This window comes from Ambystoma mexicanum, chromosome 1p (assembly GCF_040938575.1).
Source record: "Ambystoma mexicanum isolate Mex_15411 chromosome 1p, UKY_AmexF1_1, whole genome shotgun sequence".
Classification (NCBI taxonomy): Eukaryota; Metazoa; Chordata; class Amphibia; order Caudata; family Ambystomatidae; genus Ambystoma; species Ambystoma mexicanum.
Window position 1 is genome coordinate 791,264,577 of NC_090921.1, and position 26,313 is coordinate 791,290,889.

General features: G+C 45.7%; 1 protein-coding gene across 1 annotated transcript in view; it reads left to right on the forward strand.

The window, feature by feature from the left end:
• The first annotated feature begins 9,997 nt into the window (after positions 1-9,997).
• The window catches only part of LOC138512237 (cytochrome P450 2B1-like), a 173,136-nt gene continuing 156,820 nt past the window's right edge, over positions 9,998-26,313 (forward strand). The window contains exon 1 of the mRNA XM_069627679.1: positions 9,998-10,392. Coding sequence (XP_069483780.1) covers positions 10,204-10,392 — 189 coding nt within the window. The 5' untranslated portion in view covers positions 9,998-10,203. The remainder of the gene's footprint in view (positions 10,393-26,313) is intronic.

Sequence of the window (26,313 nt, forward strand, 5' to 3'; positions counted from 1 at the left end):
TAATCAAGAACCCAGGTTAGGTCATCTCCCCTCCCAAAAACAACCACCCCGCTTAGACCCTCCACTCACGGGAAAGCGGAACACCAAAATGCTAACCCACAACTTGGGCAGCCACCCCCGACACCTGAGCAAAATACCTTCACCCCTAGAACTATATCAAGCCTGGAACCCCCCTAATATTTCCAACTCATTCATTGTACAGAACAAGAACACCCTAGCAAATCTGCCAACAGCAGCCACCACAACCACCACCATTTCTGGAATATAACCCACGTACAAAGTCGCAATCCCATGGAGTATACACCGCTATCCCCATAATCATAACACAAGCAGATAAGACTCAACAGCATCCAAACCTCATGAGGTCCAACTGGCGGGCTTCAGCCCGTTACCCATACTCCAAACTTCCAAACCATCTTACATCCAAGAACTCCAACATGCCCCAACACAGACTTGGATGACGCCAAAGAAAAACAGAACATGGAACAAACAGAACAAAACCACACCCCCTTCCAGTAGAAACTGACACAAATACAGAACACACCCCTACAAACATTGTAACCAACGGAACAAACATAATGAGAAGAGAAATGTTCCTATACCTAACACTGTACTTCGCAACTGACCACGCACCACAACATCTCAACGCCACCAACAGGGCTAGGCACGCCAAGCACATACTGGAGCCAAAAAGAAAAAGAAGAGAAACTCTGAGAAGAGAAAGGAACAAAACCAACACCCTCACACATTATATCACAAAAACACAAGGACACTGCCAACAATCGCATCAAAACATAGAAGATGAAGAAGCTGAAGAAATCAGCAACCCAACAACCAATTTAACAGCCTGTTTCAATGACGAAGCAGACCCCACAGAGCACCCATCAATCCGCGACAGCAACACGGAAGCACCCCATCAGAACAGCTGCAAGACAAAAAGATTACAAAATCAACCAAACCACATTGAAAGGATCCACTGCAACCTGATCAATGCATAAATGTCCAAACATGCCACACAGATTTACAACCTCCTGTGCAACAGAGGTATTGACATCCTATTCATAACAGAAACATGGCTAGAGGACAACTACAAAATCACACTCCATACCCGCCTCCCTGACAACTTCAAGTGCTCATAAGCAAACAGGAAAAACAATAGAGAAGGATGACTTGTAATAGCATACTAGGAACACCTCGAAATTAAAACAGATGAACCACTAAGCATCAAAAACTGTGAATCCCTAATCCTTCACCTGACAGCAAACCCCAAAACAAACCTCAAATTTGTCCTGGCATACAGACCACCGACATACGATGCAACCTTTGTGGACACCTTCACAGAAGCCATTACCAACCTAGCCATCGAGTAGGAACACCTGATAATCTTAGGGGACTTCAACATCTGGTCTGAAGAAGAAACCGCAAACCGCCAAATCACAAAAATCATTAGCCAAACAACTGAAGACCATGAAACTACATCAGTTAGTCAAAGGAGCTAGACGCACAGCGGGGCATACACTAGACGCAATCTTCGCCAACAAAAGCCTCATCACCTCGACGCCACCAATACAGATCCTCTAGAGCGACCACCTCATCATTCCATTCGTTATCATGCTACACGCAAAAGCAACCAAACCACCTGGCAAACTGCCGACTATCATAAAAAGAAACTGGAGGACCATCAAAGCTGGCAACCTAGTAGAACACGGGAATTCAACAAACCACCAACCATGCTCCTGAACGAAGATGACCTTGACAGAAAAACAGATCTGCTTCATAAATGCATCATTGGAACAATTGATATCCCCAAGGAAAAACCTTTAACCTCATTGTGCAAAATGGTTTACCCCGCTACTCAGCGCCATGAAAAGAAATCCACCAAATCATACAAAGCAGACGGACCAATCAAAACGCACAACCCACCCTCCCAATTGAGGATCATCAGAACAAACTACAAAGTTTCCCCCAAATATCAGTAGAGACATTCAACAAGTTAGTAAGAAATAGCAACAAAGCAGGCTCCTCCATGGACCCCTGCCCTTCACACATATACAAGTCAATCCTCACACAAGGCACACCCATGGAGCACTACAGAAACCTCCTCAATTTATCACTTTCAACAGGGAAACTACTACGATCATTCAAATTGGCAAACGTCAAACCACTCCTCAAGGACACAGCAGGAAACGTGGAAGACCTCTTCAACTACAGACCCATCCCAAACATCTCCTACCCAGCGAAACTATTCAAAACCCACATCTATAGAATAACACAAGAACATAGAGTAAAACACTGACTACTGGACCAAGGGCAAGTCGGCTTCAGACCTATGAGAGGAATGGAAAAGGCACTCCTCTCAATCTGGGACGATCTAAATCAAGAAGGTACGAAAAAGCCCACTAACCCAACTCTAAAACTTTAATTTTCTGCATTGTAGTCAATTCTGGTTAGACTAAATGGACATGCATCCAGTGGAGACCACAACGTGATAGTATTGTACCAACCCGCCACCAATACCTCAAATAACAATATAGACAGCTACCTGAACTGAGTCCTAGACCACCTGCCAACCGTACCTCAGTACCGTCCAACCCCCCCACGGTCAATGCACCTGTAGGATACACACACAACCCATTGATGGAAGAACAGACAGCACCCAAAGTACCCAAGCTCACCTAGATGAAAGACCAGTATTGTCCCAGCACAAGACATCACAGTCGACTTGTTATCTCTGCACCAAGTAGCAAAATGCCCCGGAACAGGAATGGGCGCCGAGAAGGAGCACACGATCATGCCACAATGGACATGGATACACAAATCCAACTGACCCCAGCAGCAACAGCCTCAAATGCAGGAAACACCCCGCCAAAAACCAATATGACCAGAACAAACTTCGAAAGAGAAAAATCCTTATATCTTACACCATGCCTCGCGACAACCTCAGAACATGGATACCCTGACGACACCGAGACCTCATGCCAAGCAAAGAATTGCTCTAGACAGCTAGAAAAAAGACAGTAGCACCCAAGAAGAGGGTGGGTAGACTTCAACCCTCTCACCCCAAACATCTCAAGAACAGAAGGGCACCACCTACACCCATGAATCACCAGACAAGATGACGAAGTACTATTAACCAACAACCCAACCATTACCCTAACAAACCGATTCAAAGAAGAAGAAGCCTTCGCTGACCTTCAACCAACCGGCATGTGTAGGGAAGCACCGCTATTGAACAGCCAAGCTATCAATCTAGCAGACCACTTCAATGAAGATGCATCCCTCGCTGATCCTCATCCAATCAACGTCAACACAGATGCACCGCGACTGAACAAATGCAAACCAAAACAAGGAACAACTAATAAGCAAAACCTCACCAAAAAGATCCACTGCAATTTAATCAATGCAAGGTCAACGTCCACGCATGGCACCGAAATATACGATCTCCTCTGCGACTGAGGTATCGACATCCTATTTGCAACAGAAACATGGCTAGACGACAACTACAAGATCACCCTCAACGACTGCCTGCTAAAAACTTCAAATGCGTCCAAGCAAACAGAAAAACAAAAAGAGTGGGGGGGGGGGACTGGCAATCATCCACAAGGAACTCCTGTCTATCAAATTGGAAGACGCATTAAACATCGATAAATGCGAATCCTATCATTACACCCCAAAATAAACCTGAAATTCATACTGATATACAGACCGCCAACCTACAATGCAACCTTCGTAGACGCCTTCACAGAAGCAATCACCATCCTAGCCATCAATCATAATCACCTGATCGTCCAAAGAGATTTCAAACTCTGGTTCGATGAAGAAATCACAACCACACAAAAATCTCTAACCAGCCAACTACCAGCAATGAATCTACAACAACTAGTCAAAGGAGCAACCCACTCGGCAGGGCATACACTTGACGCAATCTTCGCGAACAAAGAACTCATTACCACAGCAGCCCCAATTCAAATACTTTGGAGCGACCACCTCATCATTCCCTTCGTAATCACAACAAGAACCACTCCAGTAAACAAGCATCAAGACAACCCACTGATCACCATGAAAAGAAACTGGAGAACCATCAAAAACCTAACTGAACTCCTGGAGCTTAGCAAACCGCACCCAACATTTATGGAACAAGTTGACCTGGACAAAAAAGTAGCCCTACTCCACACCTGGATTGCAACAACTATTGACAACATCACCAAAGAAAAACATTTAATTCCTTCCCATAAAAGAGCAACGGCAAAATGGTTCAACCCACTACTCAGCACCATGAAAAGAAAAAAAAACGAAGACTAGAACTAGGTTAGAGAACCAGAAACACTGCAAATAAGCTGAAATTCCTGCAACATAACTGTGCATACAAAAAGGAAATACGAAAAGAAGAGGAAACACTACGACAACCGAATCTTCAAAGAACCAAACACCCAAAAAGAACTCTTCAAAATCATAAACGAAATAAAAAAATCCACCGGGCTGCAACAATACGCCAATTCCTTCGATGAAACTATGCAATGACCTAGCAGACCACTTCCAAAAACAAAGTCATCAGCATCCAACAAACCATACAAAGCAGACCACTCGATCATACTACGAACTCCACCTATCCTCATGAGGAACATCCGAACAAACTACAAAGCTTTCCTGAAATACTTTCGTCAAACTGGTAAATCAAAGCAACAACTCAGGTCCTCCTGAGGACCCTTGCCCCCCGGACATATACAAATCAATTCTTAAACAAGAAACTTCCATGGAATATCACAGGATTGTCCTCAACCTTTCAATCTCGACAGGGAAAGTTCCATAATCCTTTAAATCAGCGTACATCAGGCCACTACTCAACGATACAGCGGGAACCGTAGAGGACCGCTCCAACTACAGATCAATCTCGAACATCCCGTACACAGCCAAACTGCTTGAAACGTACATATACAAAACAACCCAAGAATTCAAAGAAGAGCACTGCATACTAGACCAGCCACAAGTTGGTTTCATACCAATGAGAGGAATGGAATCAGCTCGCCTCTCAACATAGGATGACCTAAAAACAAACGCAGACTCGCACAACAGTACTGCCTTGATACTTCTAGATCTATCTGCAGCGTTCGACACAGTTAATCACAACATCCTCATAGAGACTATAAAAACTAGGAATAACAGACACCGCCCAACTGTGGCTCAAAGCCTTCTTAACAAACAGAATGGAAACCATATGGATGAAACCCTTCAAATCCAACCCGGGAGACTCCACATGTTTACAATTGTAAAAAAACCTGGGGGTCCTGATGGAGAGCAATCTTACTCTAGAGCCACAAGTAAACGCTCTAGTCAAGAAATGCCCATTTCTCCTGCGAGCGGCAAAAAGGATCCTACCATTCCTGTCATTGACCAACTTAACAACCACCATCATCACTCTCGTCATGTCCAGAGTAGATTACGCCAATAGCCTATACCTGGGTATGCAGGAATGACTCCTAAAAAAACAACAACGCATACAAAACACGGCAGCCAGATTGCTTCTCAAACTACCCCGAAAAGAACACAGCACACCTGCGCTAAAAACACTACATTGGCTACCAATAAAACAACAAATAAAATTCAAAACAATATGCATCGCGCACAGAGCAATACACAAACAAGGCGCTGAGTTCCTGAGCAACAAATTACGCCTACATCAACCAACAAGAACGCTCAGATCAAGCAACGGCATCGGCCTTGAACCAAAACCCTACAATAAAAGAACACTCGGAGGATCTTCTTTCTCTCACCAGGTGCCGAAAACTTTGAACGACCTACCAAAGAACATACGCAAGACAAGAAACCACCTACTATTCAGGAAACTGCTCAAATCCTGTCTTTTCACTTCGTAGCTAGAAGACCGCCCTCAGGGACACACACACACACACACACACACAACTAAAACAATGATGAATGAAGACACAGATCCCGACTACCACCAAGCAATCAACTAAAAAATTGAATCTAAAGAACACACTCCACAACACACCGAAAGACTAACTGAGAGATAGACATGATTGGAGGACACTAAAGACTGAATACATAGCGAGACCAAGAGGGAAGTACCAGGACGATTCATCAATAGCACCCTGGCCCTGAACCACACCTAAGCCCAACACACCCATGTCACGACAGATAGCAAGGGAACAGGGAGCACCCAACCCACAGCTCCTACAACAGAGGGAGAGAAATAAACATACCCAATCACATTATACAAAGCTCATAAGGATACAGCGGGAAGGGCGCTGCACCGCCACAGACAAGCAATCAACTAAACAATAGAATCTAAAGAAGACACACCGAACGACTGAGATAGCCATGACAGGAGGACACCAAAGACTGAAATCATAGCCAGACCAAGACGGGAGTACCAGGACGATTCATCAATAGCACCCTGGGCCTGAACCACACCCAAGCCACAACAGACCCATGTCACCATAGATAGCAAGGGAATAGGGAGCACCCAACCTCAACTCCTACACAAGTGGGAGAGAAATAGACATACCCAACCACATTACACAAAGCTCATTAGCATACAGCTGGGAGCTTGCCGCATCAATACACACAACAGTTAGACGGCCAATAAAGGAAATCAGCAATAACGCCACCCACAGGAATACAATTTAAATGGAACAAGATGAACTAGAACCAGGATACAGTCCCCACTAACCAAACTTTCAAATCTCTGCATACCTAACCCACCCAAAAATCCACACAACCATCTCTCACCCAGCAAACTGCACGCATTTTACAACACAACATCAACAACAAACAACACTTTAAAAGCACCTACAGCACACGAGGTCTCGCCCGGTCCAATACTCGCACCAAAGCTCAGCGCACGGTGTATACCCAACTGAAGCCGCCAACAGCACACCACTTCTCCCACTCTCCTACTCCCCCTCAACCAGACTAAACTTCGTGCCCTCCATCTTGTTTACAGATCCGCCAGAGCGCCTGGGGACCACTCCGGTGGTGATAGTGCGCGGTACAAATACCCTTTTAATATTAACATGCCTTGAAAAAGTTTCATATTGCCAATTATTAGCATTTGCCTAAAAGTGCTAGCATGCAAACTGTGACTAACAAGCCAGGATTGGCTGAACGTTTCACCCAAGCTACAGGGCCACTTTGCAGTTAGGCATTGCCAGTGCTCATTGGGAATTGAGTGGTTCATTTTTGTTAGCCTGTTTTTCTGGTTCCACGCCAGGGGTGGATTGGCCCCTCGGCCAATCGGCCCGTGGTCGATACGATATGGGTCAGTCCCTGCCTGGGGGCCGGTTTCTGCCCATGCTGGGCCAGTGTGAGGAAGAAAAAAAAAGAAGCCAAAAAGCACCCGCAGCAGAGTAACGACAGCAGCAGGAGCCAGGAGGCTGCATGCAGGGCTGGGCTGGGCCTGGCTGCTGGGACCACAGCACAGTGGCGGCGCCAGCGCACACATTATGTTGCTTTCAACTTTGCAGGAAGCAGCAAATTTGTTGCACTTCTTTGCAAAGTTCAAAGCAACTTGTTGTGCCTGGGGACCGCCAGCGCTGGCCAATAAAAATGGGGCTGCAGAGGTTGAAAGAGCAGTGAAGACATGGAGAGAGAGTGACAGCAATGGGGGAGGCAGTGATTTATGTTACTAGAAAAGTGGTATTGCTGGAAAGAATCGGAAACATCCAGGGCTGTTCCCGCTCGCAGGAAGCAGGATAGCAAACCGATGCCGTGCAGCAGAGGAGTGACTCTGTCCAACCCCTCCGACACCTCAGCAGAATGCAAAAAGCAGGACGACATGGACCAACAACGAGAGGGAGCAAACAATGGCTGCAGGCGGCAGCAGCAATGAAACATTTAACCCCCGGCACACGAGGGTGTCAACGAAGCCCCAGAGGGGCAGCAGGCGTGATACCTCCATACTTACCTGACTCAGACTCAGCACGGCAGCCTCCGATACGGAAACTAAAAGCGGCCCTGCAGGAAGGAAATGGAGAGCCAGGCGCGTTCCTTGGCCCACTGGAAGCTAAACATTGGATGCCGCGCTGGGAAGGCAGTGACTTTGTCCCAACCCGCATGACATCAGCACAGCAGGCAAAAGCCAAAGACGGCGGCAGCACAATGCGCTAAGGAAAGGAAGAGCCGGTGCTGCCTATAAGCAGAACTGAAGGTGCACGGAAGTGGACCAGTCCAAGCCTCGGATGCCAAAAACCGGAGAGCCAGCACCAGGAGGAGCAGGCAGAGGCAGCCCCGGGCCTGCTGTGGCCCTGGGACCTCTTCATTTGCCCCTGCGGAAAAACCAGGCCTGCCTCGGGTCCCCCAACCCCTCACCCCCATGGCGGCTGGAATGACTGCTCAGTGTAGGCAATGTACCGGCTAGTGATTGTAGGAGGCAGCAGCGTGGGCAAGCCTGCGCTCACCTTCCAGCTCATTCAGGTACAGGCGGCCCATGGGAAGAAAAAGAAAGAACTAAGAACATACTGCTCTCGTGAGGAACCGAGCTTCAGGAGCGGCATTGGCAGACTGACACTTCCCCAGCCCATCCAATACAGCAGAAATGATGCAGTGTCAGCAGTGGCCAGGGCCTCACACAAGACGGCCCTGGGGGAATCGGAAGAATGGTCCGTGCCCGTGTGTAACAAAACACAGCGAGTGCCACTGGGTGGGCGACCGTCAGTGCCCCAGCCCTTCCAGCACATCCGCAGCTTCCCAGAACAAATTAAGCTGGGTCAGCGTGACAAGGGATCAACTGTGTGCTTGGGAAGGCAAAGGCAGGCGGCTACAAGAAAGGAAATTAGCTGACTGACAAGCGGCTTTTGAAATAGCACAAGTCAAAATGTATGTAAGCAGACTCCCGCGGCCCCCTGCGACGAACACTCCAATACATGGAAAAAGTAATTGTTTAAATTGCTGGCCTGCAACACCTGAAAGCCGAATTTTGCAGGCACCACAGGACTGCTTTCACACACGGAGAGAGGTGAGGCAACAGTTTTTCTGTTAAGCATCCGCGAGGATCAAGACAGCCGGAGCACCGACACTTCCCCAGCCCTTCCGACAGCGGGGTGCTCTGCTCACCAGCCTATAGCATGACGGAACAGAGCAAGGATCAGCGAATGAACACCAGTTTAAACAATGGTGCTACAGAAGGGCAAGCAGGCGGAATTCTTCCCCTGCTACAGGACCAGGCACGGCATAAATTTTGTGGCAGAAATCTGGAGGCCCCCCTTTTTTGCCCCAACCCTTACAAAAGGGAGAAAGGAGAATACCGCAGCTATCTTCAAAGCGACTAAGAGCAGACAGCATCTTTCAAAGATCAGCACTCCGGCCATGGACGTTTTCTGACCTGGCCACAGCCCATGAGGGAACCGTGAGTAAGACTAAAATAACAAAATGAATAGAGATTTTAATGATACATATGGTGGTTCATTTTTGTATGAAATGTATATCACATTAGTGAAATCATAACCATATTTTTCGTAGTGTACTTAGGAACAATGCTATACAACATCTCCCTAAACCTCATTCTGGTTTTCCTACTTCCCCCACTTCCTATCCAACCATCGTCACCCTAACCCTCCTTTCATGCTGGGGTTCGGAACCCTATATAAGCATCGACTTGCAGCAGGTCTCAAAACCGCAGTGGGGGTGGTAGGTTCATGTCACTCCTGCGCCTTGTAGCTGTGGACCCCGTCACAAAACTATGCAAAGTTATGTTATTTTATGAGTTGTGTTGTAATGTAACAGACACATGAACCCTCCATAAGTAGCATTTTCTGTAAAGTTGTGAATTGACACAATAAATGGATGATGGTTTGAGGGCCACTTTTATGAGGTGCGAGGTGGGCCACTTTTCTGAGGCGAGGGGTGTGCCACTTTCTTGAGATGAGGGGTGGGCCACTTTTTTTTTGGTGTCCGGGCCTATTTCTTGTCCCAGTCCGACCCTGTTCCACGCCTACTTACTCTTTCATGTTGGATGTTGAAATCGCATGTTGCACCAAAACTACTTGCACCCTTGGACAATTTGTGCACGAACAAGGGTGTTGGCTGCACAGGGCGGGTCCAGGCAGCATGGATGTTGAAATCGCATGTTGCACCAAACAAACTACTTGCACCCTTGGACAATTTGTGCACGAACAAGGGTGTTGGCTGCACAGGGCGGGTCCAGGCAGCAAGTAGTAACTCGGTTTCTGTTACAGGCACTCTAAGATGGCGGCTCTCGCTTGGATGGAGTGTCCCAAAGTGTCATCAGTGCTGCTTGCTGTTGCTGTCCTGATCCTTGTTCTGGAGCTCCGAAGGTTGTGGCTTCCATCCAAGCGACGACCCCCAGGGCCTGCGCCGCTTCCTTTCCTGGGTAACGTGTTCAGTGATCGAGACAACGTGGAGTTCATGATTCATGTAAGTGAAAAGAAGTGTATTTTATTCCCGTGTAGTAACTTGTCAAGTTAATGCATCTGTTACAGAAACAAAGTAGTCTTTGGGAGTTAAAAAGTTAAGGGAGGCGGCAGGACAATCATTGTGAGCGTGACGATCTGATGGGGTGGGGCAAAGGAGGGGACGTTTCCTGCAGACAATTCTGGAATGTTGTTTGCCTACTGCGGAATGAATCAACACATTGGATGGACACAGCGATGGTGTTTTTGTTTTTAATTAGAACAAAATGACAATCAAACAGGGAGGGCTTCTGATAATTCCGCGTATTGTATGCACTCTTAATTCTTTTTAAGTTGGGCGTAACAAACTCCCCTTCACAATGGGGGTTTGTAGGCAAATGAATTACATTTTTAACTCTAAAAACATCCACACTTCGTTGCACCTATTGTAGGATGTATTTTAAAATTAAAGTTCCTCTTTAGGGCAAGCACCCTCATGTGGCGCTGCCGTGCTGGCATCACTGACTCAAATATTCGTGTAGCTGTGAGGGCGTGTGCAAGGGACGCTTTTTTATTGGGAATTTTCAATCCAGATTTTTTTTAGTAAAAGGTAAGTACGCCACTTGCCTGAAGGGCTGCTCACACGAGCAAGGACTGTGCAAATTAGACCTTAACTCGAAATCTTTATTCTTACAGTATAGGCTTTCCAATTTCCGTTAAATAAAATGTTACTGTACTCACTTTAAATGGGCCAACTCTTATGTTAGATATAACACTCCACGCCAGAGTTCTGCAGGATTGCAGTTCACGGCAGGATGCCGTGCTGAATCTCGAACATTGTTTCCAGTGGGACCATTTTCTTTTTTACATGTCTGTATAAAACATCCAGCACGCGCAGAGTGCATTTCGGGGCCAGGAGCTCTGGGTGAGTTGATGGAACATAGTTATCACGTGCTTTTTTAACCGTCCACTGTTGCCCCGTTGCCCTGCAGTACAACCGTTGTTTATTTCTTGGCTGGGTAGCCTGTTGGAAGCCCGTTGGTAGACTGTAACCTCTATGTACAATTTAAGGAGCAGAACGACTAGTACTGCTGCCATGGAAACCAGAGAGCATACTGCATTACTGTCGTGAGACCTGAAATTGAATCGGGCTTACTCTGAGGAGACAATTGATAGACCTGTTGTGGAAGATAAACTTCACTACTTTGGAACAGCTGGTCTGGACTCTGACCAACAGAGTAGTAATCAAAGAAGGAATCTTGTTGAGGTGAATAGTCGGCACCAAAGTGAGATGTATGAAGCCTGTGAGCTATTAGGGTAAAAAAACAGCCACAGAGAGGCCACCGAAGGACATAAGATTGGGCCTCATAGAGTATTCTAAACTTATACTGAAATCGAAACTGGATACACGAACGCCAGTACAGACAATCAGACTTCAGTCTCACTGCAGGCACTAGCACTGAAGTGGACAAGCCTCCTAAACCTTAAAGCAAATAGAGAAGAGAACAGGAGGGTTAATACTACTGCAGTAAATGACTTAGGTATACTTGAGCTTGATGACATTGTTAATCTGGCGATGAGTGCCAAACGCATAGAACTGAATACCTTAAGCATGGGCTGGTGAGATTTGTTTTTCATGAGCTTGGACTGTGCCCTTGTTGTCGGTCAGATCCTTGGTGAACCACAGGGTGGGGCATTTGGCTCTGGTATGGTCCAGTTTTAAAGGGATATATGTACAGACAAACACCTTTAAGGTTAAATGATCATTTGCAGTATTTATTCATTTATACAGGGAGGAACAATGCTCTGTTGATCAAAAAGCATGTACAATAGATAGGAATTCAGATTTTCAACACATTTGTTCCAGAAAGTCATAATTCTATTAAAGGCACGGAGGCGAAAGATTATGCTTCTCTTTCCATTTTACTACTTCAGCAGCAAATGTACAAACCAATAAAACGTGATAAAACTCATTAAAAAAACTACAATACTCATTGTTTTTGAGTCTTTGGTAGTTCTGATCTTATTGGTCCTCAAACTGACCACATGATAACACTAACCAATCAGCATAGTCCTTATCCTTAAACCACACTGTCCCTCTACTTCACTTCCTCTTTCTTTGCTCAGTCGAGAATGCGTCCAGTCAACTTTGCAATCCCGTCCATTCCATGCAGATACATCCTCAATTTCCGGATTGTTTGGTGTTCGCCACTGCACCTAATAGAAACACCAAGTAACCAGTGACTGTAAGGCGAAAGAGGGTGGGACAATCGTAAAATCAACCATCATTTCCATCTATTATCCTTTTGTGCGTTTTAACAAATCTGTAACACTTCAATCTATTCATCATAAAACATTAAAATAATTTCAGGAAAAACATGTAAAACATTCCAGTAACTTTTCCATTCCATTATTGTTATTACGATTGATCCGTGTCTTTAATATAATTATGATTTTCTGGAACGAATGTGTTGAAAATCTGAATTCTATGTCAATATCGGAGGCTCGGATTATGCTTGTTCAAAGCTTACTCTCACCACTAACGATGCCACACTTTCCGTTGGTTTAAAATAGAAGTTTTAAATGTCGATTTATTCAACCAATCTGCAGACCTCATAATTTCTTCTACTCTGGCTCCTATGTTGAATGCCTTGGTAGCCATCGCCCCTCTTGCTGAGTGAGCCCCATATTTTACTAGGTCAATGCCTGCCTGTTCCATCACCCATCTAAGCCACCTGGCTATGGTAGCCAGTATTATGGCTTTAAAAGGTTTACAAATTGCTATTAGTAACTGAGATACTCCTGGAGGTCTCACTTCCCTTGTCATGCCCTCCTATGCTGCTAAGCATCTGACCGGGCATAATTCTGGTTGTCCCGGAAAAGATTTGTAAGATATGGATCTCAAACCTGTCTTAGTCCTCCTCGTTATGAGGAAGGTCACTCAGTTTGGTGACACTCTTTCTGTTGATCTCAAGTGCTCTAACGTCTGATGACCTTTTACAAGTCAATAGACAAAGTAGCATTGCTAGCTTGCCTGAAATAGCCTTCCTGGATAGCTCCTGATTATCTGGCCATGATAGAAATAATTTCAAAACTGTGTTGACATCCCACAATTGAGTATATTTTTCACTAGGGGGTCTAGTTATCTTTACTCCTGTTACTAGTCTACAAAACAGGGAATGTTCACCTATCGCCATGCCTTTGATCCTGGGGTGGCCTGCCGATATTGCTGACCTGCCTGTATTGATTGTTCTGTATGCCTTCCCTTGGGCTGCCAACTGTGCTAAGAAATTGGCTACATGTACTAAATCCGTTCCATCGGGATGGATACTCCCCTCCAAACACCAGCTACTCCATCTAGCCCATGCAGACTTATAAACCCTGTGTGTTCCTGTGGCCTAGGATTCGTTAATGATTTTTTCTGCCTCATTTGATAGTCCTGGCCTAATCCAAGATCTCCTGAATTTGTCCATGCGATTAGGTTGAATCTGCCTGACCCCACTAGTGGATGGCTGAGGTCCCTGGGGTCTCGAAAAATGAATTCGTAGCTGAGTAGCGCCACTGGGTTGTGGTGAGAGAATTCCAGTAGACTGGGGAACCGCACCTGACCCCTCCAATCCGGCGTAACTAGAACTAGCAATGCTTTCTGCCGCCTCAGAGTGTAATGGAAAAAGGAGGAAACGCATAGTTTGTCTGGTTTGTCTGTTGGCCCCATGGTTGCAGGCAGGCCTCTGTCACTTCTGCCTCTGGGTCCGGTCTCCAGCTGAAGAACAAGGTTAATTGTTTGTTCATTCTCGATGCAAACAGGTCGATCTGGCAGCTTCCAATTGCTGGTGTCCCTGAGGTAACTGGAGTTCCAATCGGCCACCTCATTCTGATGTCCTGGCAGGTACTCCGCCGTCACTTACATTTTCCTCTGAAGACAGAGTTCCCAGAAATCTTTTGCTAATTCTGCCAGTAGTCTGGATCTTGTCCCACCCAGTCTGTTTATGTACCTGACTGCCGAGACATTGTCCATCTTTAGCAGGACACAACATTGTGCCCTCTCTTGAGTCCAGCATTTCACTGCAAAGGACCCTGCCAGTAGCTCCATACAGTTGATATGGAGAGTTGTCTCCTGATCCGACCACCTGCCCCCTGTCGACAGGTTCCCGCATCGGGCGCCCCAGCCCCATCTGCTGTCGTCGGATTCGATGACAAGGTCCGGGGATGAGCCAAAACTGGCCCACCCGTTCCATGCATCCATGTGGTGTAGCCACCATTCCAACTCTTCCCTCAATTCTTGGGAGATGGTAACATTCGTTTCGTATGATGCGCCCCTCCTGAGGTGTTTGATCTTTAACCTCTGGAGTGCCCTGTAATGTACTGGTCCTGGAAATATCGCTTGGGTCTAAGATGCTAGTCGGCCCACTAACCTTGCAATGTCCCTCAGTGACATTTCTCCTCTTGCTACGGTGTGTCTTAACTGTTTTTTGATATCGTTCACCTTGGCAATTGGTAGGCTAAGAGATCCGGAATAGAGTCCACTATGAACCCCAGAAATTCCATTGACTGTTCCGGTACTATCTTGGATTTCTCCCAATTTATTAGGAAACCCAGGTCCTCTAATAATGTTATTATTGTCTGCACCTGTACATGGAGTGTCTCTTTCTCCCGACACATCAGACATATATCGTCTAGGTATATTATGAGTCTTATTCCCTGACTCCTGAGGTGCGTCACCACTGGCTTCATTATCTTCGTGAAGCACCATGGTGCAGATGCCAGGCCGAAGGGCAGACATCGAAACTCCCATGTCGACTCTCCACAGATAAACCTTAGGAATCTGCAATGTTCCTCTGCTATGGGTATAGTTAGATATGCATCCTTTAGATCTATTCTGGCGAGCCAATCTCCTTGAATTAAGGTATCTCTCAACAGGTGTATCCCTTCCATCTTGAAGGGCCTGTACACCACAAATTTGTTCAAACCCTTCATGTTTATAATTGGTCTTACCTTGTGTTTCCCTTTCACCAGGAACATGTTGCTTATATAACCTCTTGAGGGATCTGTTACTAGTCTTATGGCATTTTTGCTTTTTAGTCCTCTTAGCTCTTCCTCTAGCAATAATTTGTCATCTCTGATTAGCTCTAAACCCTTTGGAGGATTCCTCTGTTGAGGTGTCTCTAGAAAATCTATGTGAAAACATTGTACAGTTTCTATTATCCAAGTATCCCCAGATATAGTGTGCCAATTTATTGTAAACTCTGCTATTCTCCCCCCTACTGCTGGGGTAATTAATCGTGGGCTGTTCGCTCTCACCTCAGGTCTTTTGTTGACACTCTCTGTGTCGCCAGCTTCTACCCCTTCCTCGGTCCCTTGATGGGAACAAATCGGTCTGCCTTCGATCCTCTTGGTCTCGCCACTTCGTTCTATCCTGGTAGGATCTGTTAAAGTGGAACCGGCCAGCCGAGCGACTCCTGCCTCTGCTAGCCCTGCCGAAAATCTGTCTCCCAAACACTCTCTTGAGTGATGCCTGCGCCTTGTACAGAGCCGCATAGGAGTTAGCGAACTTTGTTAACTCTTTAATAAAGGAATCTCCAAAGAGCTTTCCCTTTGCGGTCGACGCTGACTCCGAAGAAGCTAGTTGACTTAGCTTCGGGTCTATCTTTACTAGAAGAGATCTTCTCTTCGTGGTGATCGTGTGGTTGGCGTTACCCAACATACAGATTGCCCTCTGGGCCTACCCGATCTGAATTGCCGGGTCCACTGGTTCTCCCTTTTCTCTGGCCTCTTCGCCAATCTGCAGAATCTTAGTGAGGGGCCCTGTCATGTCCAGCATTTTGTCCTGGACCTATCTAGTCCTTTTCTCATGTCCGTGGTGTACTTGCTCATGAACGTGATCATTTTCTCATCGATCTCGGGTGTATGCGCCACACCCTCTGGGAGGTGAGGTCTCAGGCATTCTGCCCTCATCTTACTCCTAGCCTCTTTAGCTAGGGGCGCCCTCAGGCGCTTGCTCAGGTAGGCTGCTATTTTATTTGGCGGCTCCCATTTAGAAGACCATGGGTGGATCAGTGCCTCAGGATCAAAATCATCACCTGCACCGTCCTCCTCTGTCTCCTCCTTCCTCTTTTGCTTTGGCGTTTTATGGCCTTCGTCTTCTGAGGAAGATATGGAATATACCTCTTCCTCTGAATATTCTTCTTCCCAGTCCTCCTCTCCCTCATCAGAGGTGTCTGAGGATTTATCCTGCCACCTGGTAGGCCCTGCCTTGGATCTCACTCTCCTTCTCTTACCACCCTTCTTCCTTAGTGGTCTGCCCGGGGGGGGCGGGGTGGGCTTCTTCTGCTTGCCGGCTGCTTTTCTGCCCCCTTTGTTTTCCCCTGTGCTTTTAGCCTTTTGATCTCCTCAGGACCCTGTGAGAACTTGAGCCAGTCCTCCATCAGAGCTATCTGCTGTGGCCCTTGCCCCAAAGAGGCCCCCAGGGCGTTTTGGAGGACCTGAGACATATCTGCATGGCTCCTCTTCTGGCTAATGTTAGCCTTTCCCTCATCACTGGAGGAGCTCAGGTCTGCACAGAACACTGGGGATTTTAAATATGCCGGGAGTTTTTATATCTCTTGGAGATTTAAATATATCTATATTGTATTGATTGCCTGGCTTGTTTTTTATATATATATATATATATGATATAGCAGGTTTTAACTGGGACTGTGCCCATCACTGTTTTGTTGCGGTATCTCTTTCTGGCCTGCAGGGGCGCTGTGATCTATATTTGCGTAGCACGACTATACAGAATGTTGTGTCCTGAAGTGAACAAGCGGATTCTGTCACCAGACTCTTCAGGATCAGATGTTACAAAGGTAGGCTTTCGGAGCGATCTAATTAATGTGATTATACTCTCTAAACGGTCCGTGAAATGGTGGGAGTGCTGGAACGGTGTGGTCCCATCACGCTCCCCCTTCCCTGACCGTAGTGCCCTCTGTTGTTCTCTTCAGAGGTTGCGGTCGCCGGAGCACCAGCCCTGTTGCGACCGCAACTTCAGAATTCTCACAAATCAGTTGCGGATATGCTCCGCCAAAGCTCTAAGATGTGCACGCGTGCGTGCAGGTGTGCCTTTCCATACACAGACTATCAACATACATTCAACACAGAATAATGAAAAGGGCACTTAACTCGCTGCCGAGCAGCAAAGAAAGAGGAAGTGAAGTAGAGGGACAGTGTGGTTAAAGGAAAAAGACTATGTTGATTGGTTAATGTTAGCATGTGGCAGGGGAGTTGCTAGGTCTAGAAAAGACCCGGGGCTACGCTGAAGTCGGAACTGTTGGGACTCGGGGCTAGCTAGTCTTTTGGCTGTAGCTCCTGAGATTCTACCCGGGGCTACAACCAAAATATCAGGGGCTATAGCCCCCTTAGCCCCCCCTAGCAACGCCCCTGGCATGTGGTCAGTTTGAGGACCAATAAGAACAGAACTACCAAAGACTCAAAAACAATGGTTATTGTCGTTTTTTATGAGTTTTGTTATCATGTTTTATTGGTTTGTGCATTTGCTGCTGAAGTAGTAAAATGGAAAGAGAAGCATTATCCGAGCCTCCGGTCTTGACATAGAATCAGATTTGACGGGAAACAGTGAGTTCGAGGTTGTCGAGGGGAGTAAGTGGAATAGTCACCGGGGACAATGGATGGGTGGACATACGTAAAGGACAAACAACAGTAGACATTTTAAGTGCAGATAGGCTGTACAGCCAGCTGTGTTCGAGATGTGACCATGATGGATGAAGTGCTAGAGTGGAGGCAGAGAATGTGCGGTACAAAGGGAGGTTAGAGGCGAGGGAAAAAATGTTCAAGGATGCAGATTAAGAAGGTAACTCGGAGGCAAGAAGGTGGGCTTTTAGTGTGGATTTGAACAAATCAATATGGACTGTTTCTCGGATGTAGGTTGTTAGGTTTAGGGGTGGTACTGTCTGAGAGGTTGACCAACCGATTTTCCATTGCTTGCCTTACCCTGTCCCTTGTGGGTAGGGAGGAGAATAGGAATTGTGACACGGTCTGTTGAGTTGAGCATAATTGGATTGAGGCATTTGAGGGGGTTTGCACATGGGTTATATGCGGGGAGCCTGCCAGGATAAGGAGAGTAATTCTGGTACTCTTAGTCACTTGGGTTCTGTGAGGGGTCAGAAATGTGAGGCAAACAACTTTGTGAAGGTTTTTCAAAAGAGGCCATTTTATTAACTCAAAAGGTTGGATAAACACCTCACTATCTGACAAGGATTTCCCTACCTAAAATAAACTAAATGAAACACTCTAATAAAGGATCTCTTTCCCTCACACTTATACATACAGTAACTCAACGAGGTAATGTATGGCATTTCAAAGGCAACAAAAATATAACAGTTAAGTACACACCATGAAAACAATCTCTCCTTATAATTGTAAGGGAGGAAGGGTCCATATGCCCCCCCGGGAGGAAGGGTCCATATGCCCCCCCTTGTACATTCCGCATGAAATAAGTCTATTTGCTCATCCCATAGTGGGGAGACGTCCAGGGCTGGACTGCCCCACCGGGACACCGGGACATCCCCCGGTAGGCCTCTGGCCCATAGGGCCTCTTTGGAGCGCACACACATTGCCAGCGCAGGTCAGCAGGGCAGGCTGCAGCAGCCAGCCGGGCCGGGATCAATGTGGACTGGAAGATAAGCAAGCAGACACTTGATTAAACAAAGAGATATGAAGGAACTTTTCATTTGAACTGTGTGTGTCACTCACTGATCGTAGCTATAATAGGACTGGACTTTCACCATATGAACGCTGCTGTTCAAGCATTCGGCCTCTCTGGTTATACACAGCATGTGTGTATGTTACACAGCGCTGTTAACCCCTTAGTGCCCTTGTCGACCCTCTTTTAATCAAGTGACCCGCCCAACATCTCTGAATGGCATGCTGTTTTATTCACACGGTGAGACCAGTCTCTAATATCCTTCTGTGTATGCACCCAACGAGGTGCCGCCACCATGAATGAAATAAATTCTGCAAAGTGGGCCTCGGGAAAGGAACCCTCACAGACCTTACAGTCTCTGCATTTCATCATTCATCCAATCATCCCAAGTAAGCATACATGACATCTCACATACAACCTCTCGCTGGCCAGCAACATCACCAGCTGTCAACCTTTGGGCATGGAACCCTGACAGACCTCACACATGCACCAGATATTCTGCATTCCCCATTCCAAGGCACAGGCAAACATCCAAGCAAGTGAGCATGACACATCACCACACATCTTTTCTGCAACGGAAACCGTACACCCCAACACAAGAACATGGCATATCGCAACAGGCTGTGTAGTGAGCAATGTGACCATGGCTTACTAGGCATCATGAAAGTTTTTCACCAAGTCTGCTGTGTCAGCCAATCAGCAAGCTCAGATTGCTGGCTTTATCGACTCATAGAAACCCTGATTTTTGCCCGCAGCCATGCGTACCCCCATTGCCCACCCACTCCTCTATGTTTAAAAGAAAAAAAACGTGCCTACAGCCACTTTCCTCTTGGTCCTGCCTAGGCCGGCACCTCTTTAAGATGAAACTAGAAAGAGGACCTTATGCATTTTGAATGAGCTCTCTTCACTTATTTCAATGGTGCCTTTGGTTCCCTTTTTTGAAGAACCCTTTCTGCCCCGTTTGTCTGCTCGGAGCACAAATAACCTTTGGAGAAATGGGGCACCCCGTCGCTATTAGCAGCCCAAACGTTTGAGCAAGGGGTGGACTGTGTACCAAAAGAGGCCCTGGATATCATTTTCAAAGTGGTCCTATATAACACCTTTTCAGTGAGCCTAATCCTTTTCCTAAGGAAATAAAATAGGTAAAAACACAAAACAGCTCAGGGTGCAGAGGCCTACCAGGAAATCTCTAGAGAACCCTATAGGCCAATCCACCACTGGCCAGGGTGCAGAGGCCTACCAGGAAATCTCTGGAGATCCCTATAGGCCAGTCCACCCTGCCCCTGGTGCAGAGGCCTATCAGGACATCGCCAGAGTTCTGTATTCCGTATAGGCCAGTCCACCCCTGCCCAGTGTGCAGAGGCCTACCAGTAAATCTCCAGAGTTACCTATAGGCTAGTCCACCCATGCGCAGGGTGCAGAGGCCTAAGGTGGCTCTATGGTGACATGTATGCATGCCACCAAAACCGAGTACGAAATTAATTATTCAAAGAAGCCCCTTTTCTTTAGTCTTTGTGCCATTAGAGATACATGAGGACAATAACTGCCTCCCTCGAGATAGATGGGCGGTGTTTTTTATATTTCTAGTTTTTTGCAATCATTTAACTGAATATTGGTCTTTGGAGTCCAAGGATCACAGTCATCAGATATTACTTAAATCAACCGCAATGAAAGTCAGCCCTTTACAGGATTCTATGGGTTATGCCCCCATCCTCACATAATGGCAATTTACTCATACATGATGCAATCCCCAATCCAAAATGTGCCTTCTATGACATTCCTAGTGTATGCAGCTCGATTCCAGGTGCTGGAAAATCAAGTGAGATAGGTACTGGTTTCTCTTCTAAGTTGCGACGTGAAATCGTATATTTTTGGACAATGGGCACCCCTTCACATGAATGATCGCCAGGCAATTTCTCAAGGTCTTGCTCTGAAGAAAGCAACTTTCCTCGGGGTGAAGGCATGAACAATATATTTTTACCTGGGGCTTTTATTTGCCATTTATCCTTTCTGAAGCCTTTGACTTAAGAGTTGTTACCTCAAGGGATGAACGTACATTTAACCAGAGTCTTGCCAAAATAAACAATTATTGACAATGCCAACAGGTTGGGCTTTTGTATAGGCATGGGTAAGGTATTTACCTGGGCATCTAAAAGCAGTACCTCTCAAAAGCCTAATATTTATATACACAAGCTGAAACTGTTGGCTTTACCAATGCTTGTTTTTAACAGGTCTTCATAGGAGGATAGTGCTTATAAATCGAGTGGCTAAAGGCAGACCTTGGTAAGACGTTATTATTACACCAGTATTGGGTTTACATATCTAATTAAGTCATTAACTGTCACAAGACTGCTTTGAAAAAAACTGGCAGGGACTTCAAATGCAAAGTTTGATGGTAAGGCTTGATTAAAGCAAGCTCGAGGAGTTCCTGTGAGGAGATGTTTTGGGCTGGGAGAGGCAGAAACTGGGTTGGACAGGCCATACAGATTAGCATGGCCATGGGCAGTCAATGGGTGGGCACATAACCAAACAACACCTACAGGCTGTGAGGTCCTCCCCTTATACCATGTCTCTCTATCTGTACTCCTATGCAATAGTTCTGGCTTATAGGTGGTGCAAGTATACAGGGTGTTTCCCTTCTGGTCCAAAAGCTGAATGTGCTGACTTTGTGTGGGATACGGATGTTACCATGTGTGATCATGATCTGTGTCTGTATGGAGCAGGGTAGGAAAAGCTCCTTCAGGGCTATGGGGAAACTCCCTAAAACATTAAGGGGCGGAGGCCCTATAGTAACAGTATCAGGATGGAGAAATCTGGCGCAAGAGTCTAATCTAATTGGACCTAATGTTATAGTCAAGTATCCACTGTCCTATTGTAAGCAATAAGGGAGCCTCATTTTCAAAGTCCCAATAATTGCACGGATGGGGCATTTATGCTTGCTGAGCAAACAGGTCCCCTCTGTGCACTTTAGTCATTTGCAATACAAAGTGCAAAACAAAGTTGTAAATGTGTGAGTAATCAACTGTGCACCTTTGTTTTTGCACATCACAGTGCAAATAAGCACTGCTTGATGTTTATGCATGGCAGGCAGCATCTAAAATGGATTCAAAAGTAATCTGCCTGCTTTTTGCTGGTTTAAAAACCATTCAGATTGTATGGGAATCTACATCCTTTACACCAGCATGAATATGTCATGCCGGCATAAATGCTGTGGCATATGGATGGCGGACAGAATGGGGAGACGGAATCCGATATTAGGTTCCATGACCCCTTTCTGCCATATGCATGAAAGAAAATCAGGCATGACATCAAATGGATGTGTACAATTTTACACATACATTGTACGCATGCACTGTATGCTACAAACTGCTCAACATGAGTCCAACGTTGCCTGGCCCTTAATGTTTTCTTCAGTGCACTCACTATCTCAGGGGTTTAAAGCACCCAGGAGTGGAGTGGCCTATAGTGAACTCTGGAGATTTCCTGGTAGGCCTGTGCACCCTGGGCCCCTTTTGTGTGGTATTTACACATTTTCCCGTAGGAAAAAATGTCTGGGCTTGGTAAAAATGACCAATATTGGGCCTCTTTGAAAATTATTTCCAGGGCCTCTTTTCGTTCCCAGTCCCCCCCTGGAGACGTCCTCTTGTCTTTCACTGACGACAGTAGAAGGAAGCCCAGGCACGAATTGTTACAAACTGAAAACAGTATTCTGTCTCTTCCTCTGAGCTCACTGCCCTGAGTGAGACCGGGGCGGATCTTGATTTGTGTATTCATCCGTCTCCACAAACCTGCTCCTTCACCCCCACCTTTAAAAATTATAGCTTGCACAACCTTTTGCCCCTCTATTCTCCTTTGATGTAGCAGTTGGTGAGACCCTTTCCCGTAGACCATCCTAGATTGCCCCCAACATAACTAATACTGTGTGATCATACATTCCTCTTGGACTAATACCTATCAATTCATCCGTTTGAACCATGAGGCACCAGGGTGAATACATCGCAGATCAAAACCTTTAGATAAGTCACCTGGCAAACAAGACCACCGCACCTCAGCCCCGCAAAGGCCTAGGTAAAAAATGTGTATATGTTTGTTCACAATTTATACACGACCCCGCATTTTGGTATGAGTTTTATGTGTTCCATTATTCTTCGTATGTCAACGATTACTGTGTAGTTAGATTAGTTAGGACAAACGCATCTTGTGGACCCAGCCTGACCTTCACCCTTTCACCCCTCCCAGATTAGCCCAGCTGACCCATGTGCTGCGAGAAGCAACAGCTCTGCACCAACCAATCAAGTTGCACCAACTCCATATGGACTACACAGTATAGTTACAATGCACCAATGGGCCCGCACTATTCATCCCTTATACTGTTCATCACTGATGACAAAATTTGTATATAAAGATATGTTGTTTCTGTATTGTTGGCAGAGCGCTCTCAGAGCAGCAGAGTCCTCTGCGTGCGTCATTTACTTTATAAACCTTTACTCAACTTGCAATCTTTCTCCTGGTCTTATTCCCTACTGGGGTGTGTCAGTTTATTCTGAGTTGGGATTTGTATTTTTGTGGAATGACCAGCTTCACTTGGTGACCCCGATGTGATTGGCCCGGGAAGACCCCCATGCTCCGCGGCGAGATCCGGGGCACCCCCATCAAGACCACCGCCACCTACGGCCGACCAGTATTTAAAACGCGTACGCTCCTGAGCAGGTTCTGCGGGTCCCAGCTTTGCAAATACCCAACTGCTCACCGGAGCAGGCGACGGCTTGGTTGGGGGAGGCACCCCATATTGTGGCTAGACCGCAAACTGAGGCTCTCGGACCACCACGAACATGTGAGTATTGATTGCAAGAAGTCTTAAAGGAGGGGGAATTAACGTGAGAAGGGTCAGATTAAAACAAGCAGGGGGAATAGCCTGTGGATTGAATTCAGTATGAGTGGGATTGAGTGATTGTTGATTAAGGTCTTTTTTCTTCTTCATATGGCCATTAGGTCTTTTATATAAGGTGATGAAATAAGAGGAGATACAGGAACCTAGCTCCGAAAGGTGGTGGAAGGCGGCGCTGCATATTACTGTCTTGACCAATGCAGGGTTATACATGGGGAAAAGAGGAATAAGTAGGAGTCTTATATATTAAGTAGACTCGGAAAATATTAGTAATTAGTTTTTCTTTTTTTAGTGTTGGTAAACGCTCTTTAGAGGTCGGCCCAGAAGGGGTCAGGGTGGAGTGACTGTGAAGTGTGAATGAAGGGGAGAATTAAGTATTGTTGAAAAGGAATCAAGGCCTAAAAAGATAGCTTAAAAAATATATGTTCTATGTTCTCTGTTGTGAGTGACTTTTTTTGTTGTTGGTGGTAAGGTGCGTCGGACTGTAAGGTCTGTCTGTTCAGTGGTTTATGTATCCATGGTTTTCTGTTGTCTTAATGAAATGGTAAGAAGCAAAATAAGGTGTAAGTGAAATGTTTTGAAATGCAATCTTGAAGATTCACCATTTAGACATATTTGTCAGCACCTCCCCTTATACAGTGAGAAAATAAAAAAGTATCATGACCAATGGCTGACCGAGATTAAGGGAGAGGATCGTCTCAGATATGGCCAGAAGGAGGGTCCTTTGATAAAACAGTGTTGGATGTGGTAGCAACATACCTATTGGCCAAATATAAGGGAAAGCAGCTCCAAAATAGGAGGGAAGTATTAGACATCTGGAGAAGGTTTGAAGAAGCACAGCCTAAGAAAAATAACGTTGGGGAACCACAGTCTGCAGTGGCAACAAGCAAGGAGGAGGAGGGGGGAGGAAAGAAGGAAGGAGAGGAACCACAGATAAAAATGAAATAAGGAAACCCTGGTTTGTAACAAGGTTCCAACACAGTTCGGTGTGACTCCAACTTGACAACAAAGTTCCAACACTCCAATGGTTCAGCAACGGTTCTTTCTCTTCCTCTTGTAATAAGTAAGACTCAAAGTAATCTTCACATAAACAAAGAATATTTCCTTAGTTCATCAGTATTAACATAAATTGTCTTTGTCAGGATGCGTTTATTTATTTATTTATTTCTAATGTGCCTTAGGCCATAGGCATCAGGGCGTGGAGGAAAGATAGATTGAGAGAAATGGGATGTAAGATAGAGAGTCATCAGTAATAAGTCAATCTAAAAGAATAGAAAAGTCTTCAGTGCTTTTTTAAATGCAATAAACTTCTCTTACAGCGCACATTTACAGGCAATTTATTCCATGCAATGGCCGCTTTTACAGGATAGGACCTTTCTTTTCCCCTGACTCGTCGGGATCTAGGGCATATGAATCGCATGGAGTCCTTTGATCTGATATCTCTGATAGAATATTGGATAGTGATACGAGTTTTCAGATATCTGGGGGCATCGCCAAATAAAAATGTGTGCGCCATGGTTTTAATTTTAAACTCTATTGTCGCTTCTACAGGAAGCCAATGCAGTTCTCTTGTATACTGTGATATATGGTCGCACTTTGATGATTCTCACAGCATCATTTCGCAGAATCTGCAATCTTTTTATATGTTTGCTCGCTCCGCCTAATAATGCGTTGCAATAGTCTAATCTTGACATGACTAAAGCTCTAACTAGAGTAGCACAATTTGTTACTGAAGCAAAGGGTTTTATCAGGCATAATAGCCCGAGATAGTATTGTATGTTTTTGTCACACTTCCAACTTGAGCATCTGCATTAAGCGATGCCTCAATGGTAGCCCCAAGAGTTTTTACTTTATTGACTGTATTTATTAGATGTTGGTCAATACATAGCTTTTCGTAATCCACTCCTATTTTTCTCTTGCTTTGTCAGAGCCAAAAACCAGGGGTTCAGTCTTCTGACTATTAAGGCAGAGGCCATTTTTCATCATCCAGATACACATTTTCTCATATACAGACGTGATAAGATCTGTGTCCTTTGCATATTCTCCACTCAGTCTAAAAAGAAGCTTAGTGTCATCTGCGTAATTGGTGAAATACAATCCCATAGTGTCCAATAGATCACACAATGATCGACAGAAGACATTAAAAAGGGTAGGGGACAGACAGGCTCCCTGCGGAACTCCACATATAACAGGCTCTGAATTAGATGAGGCATTTCCCCAAAAAATCTTGGACTTTCTATTACTTAGAAATATCCAAAGCCATTCAACAGTATTGGTAGAACTATTTCCAATTTCCTGAATGCATGTTAGAAGTTTGTAGTGGTCTACAAGATCAAAGGTCGCTGAAAGATCTAAAAGCA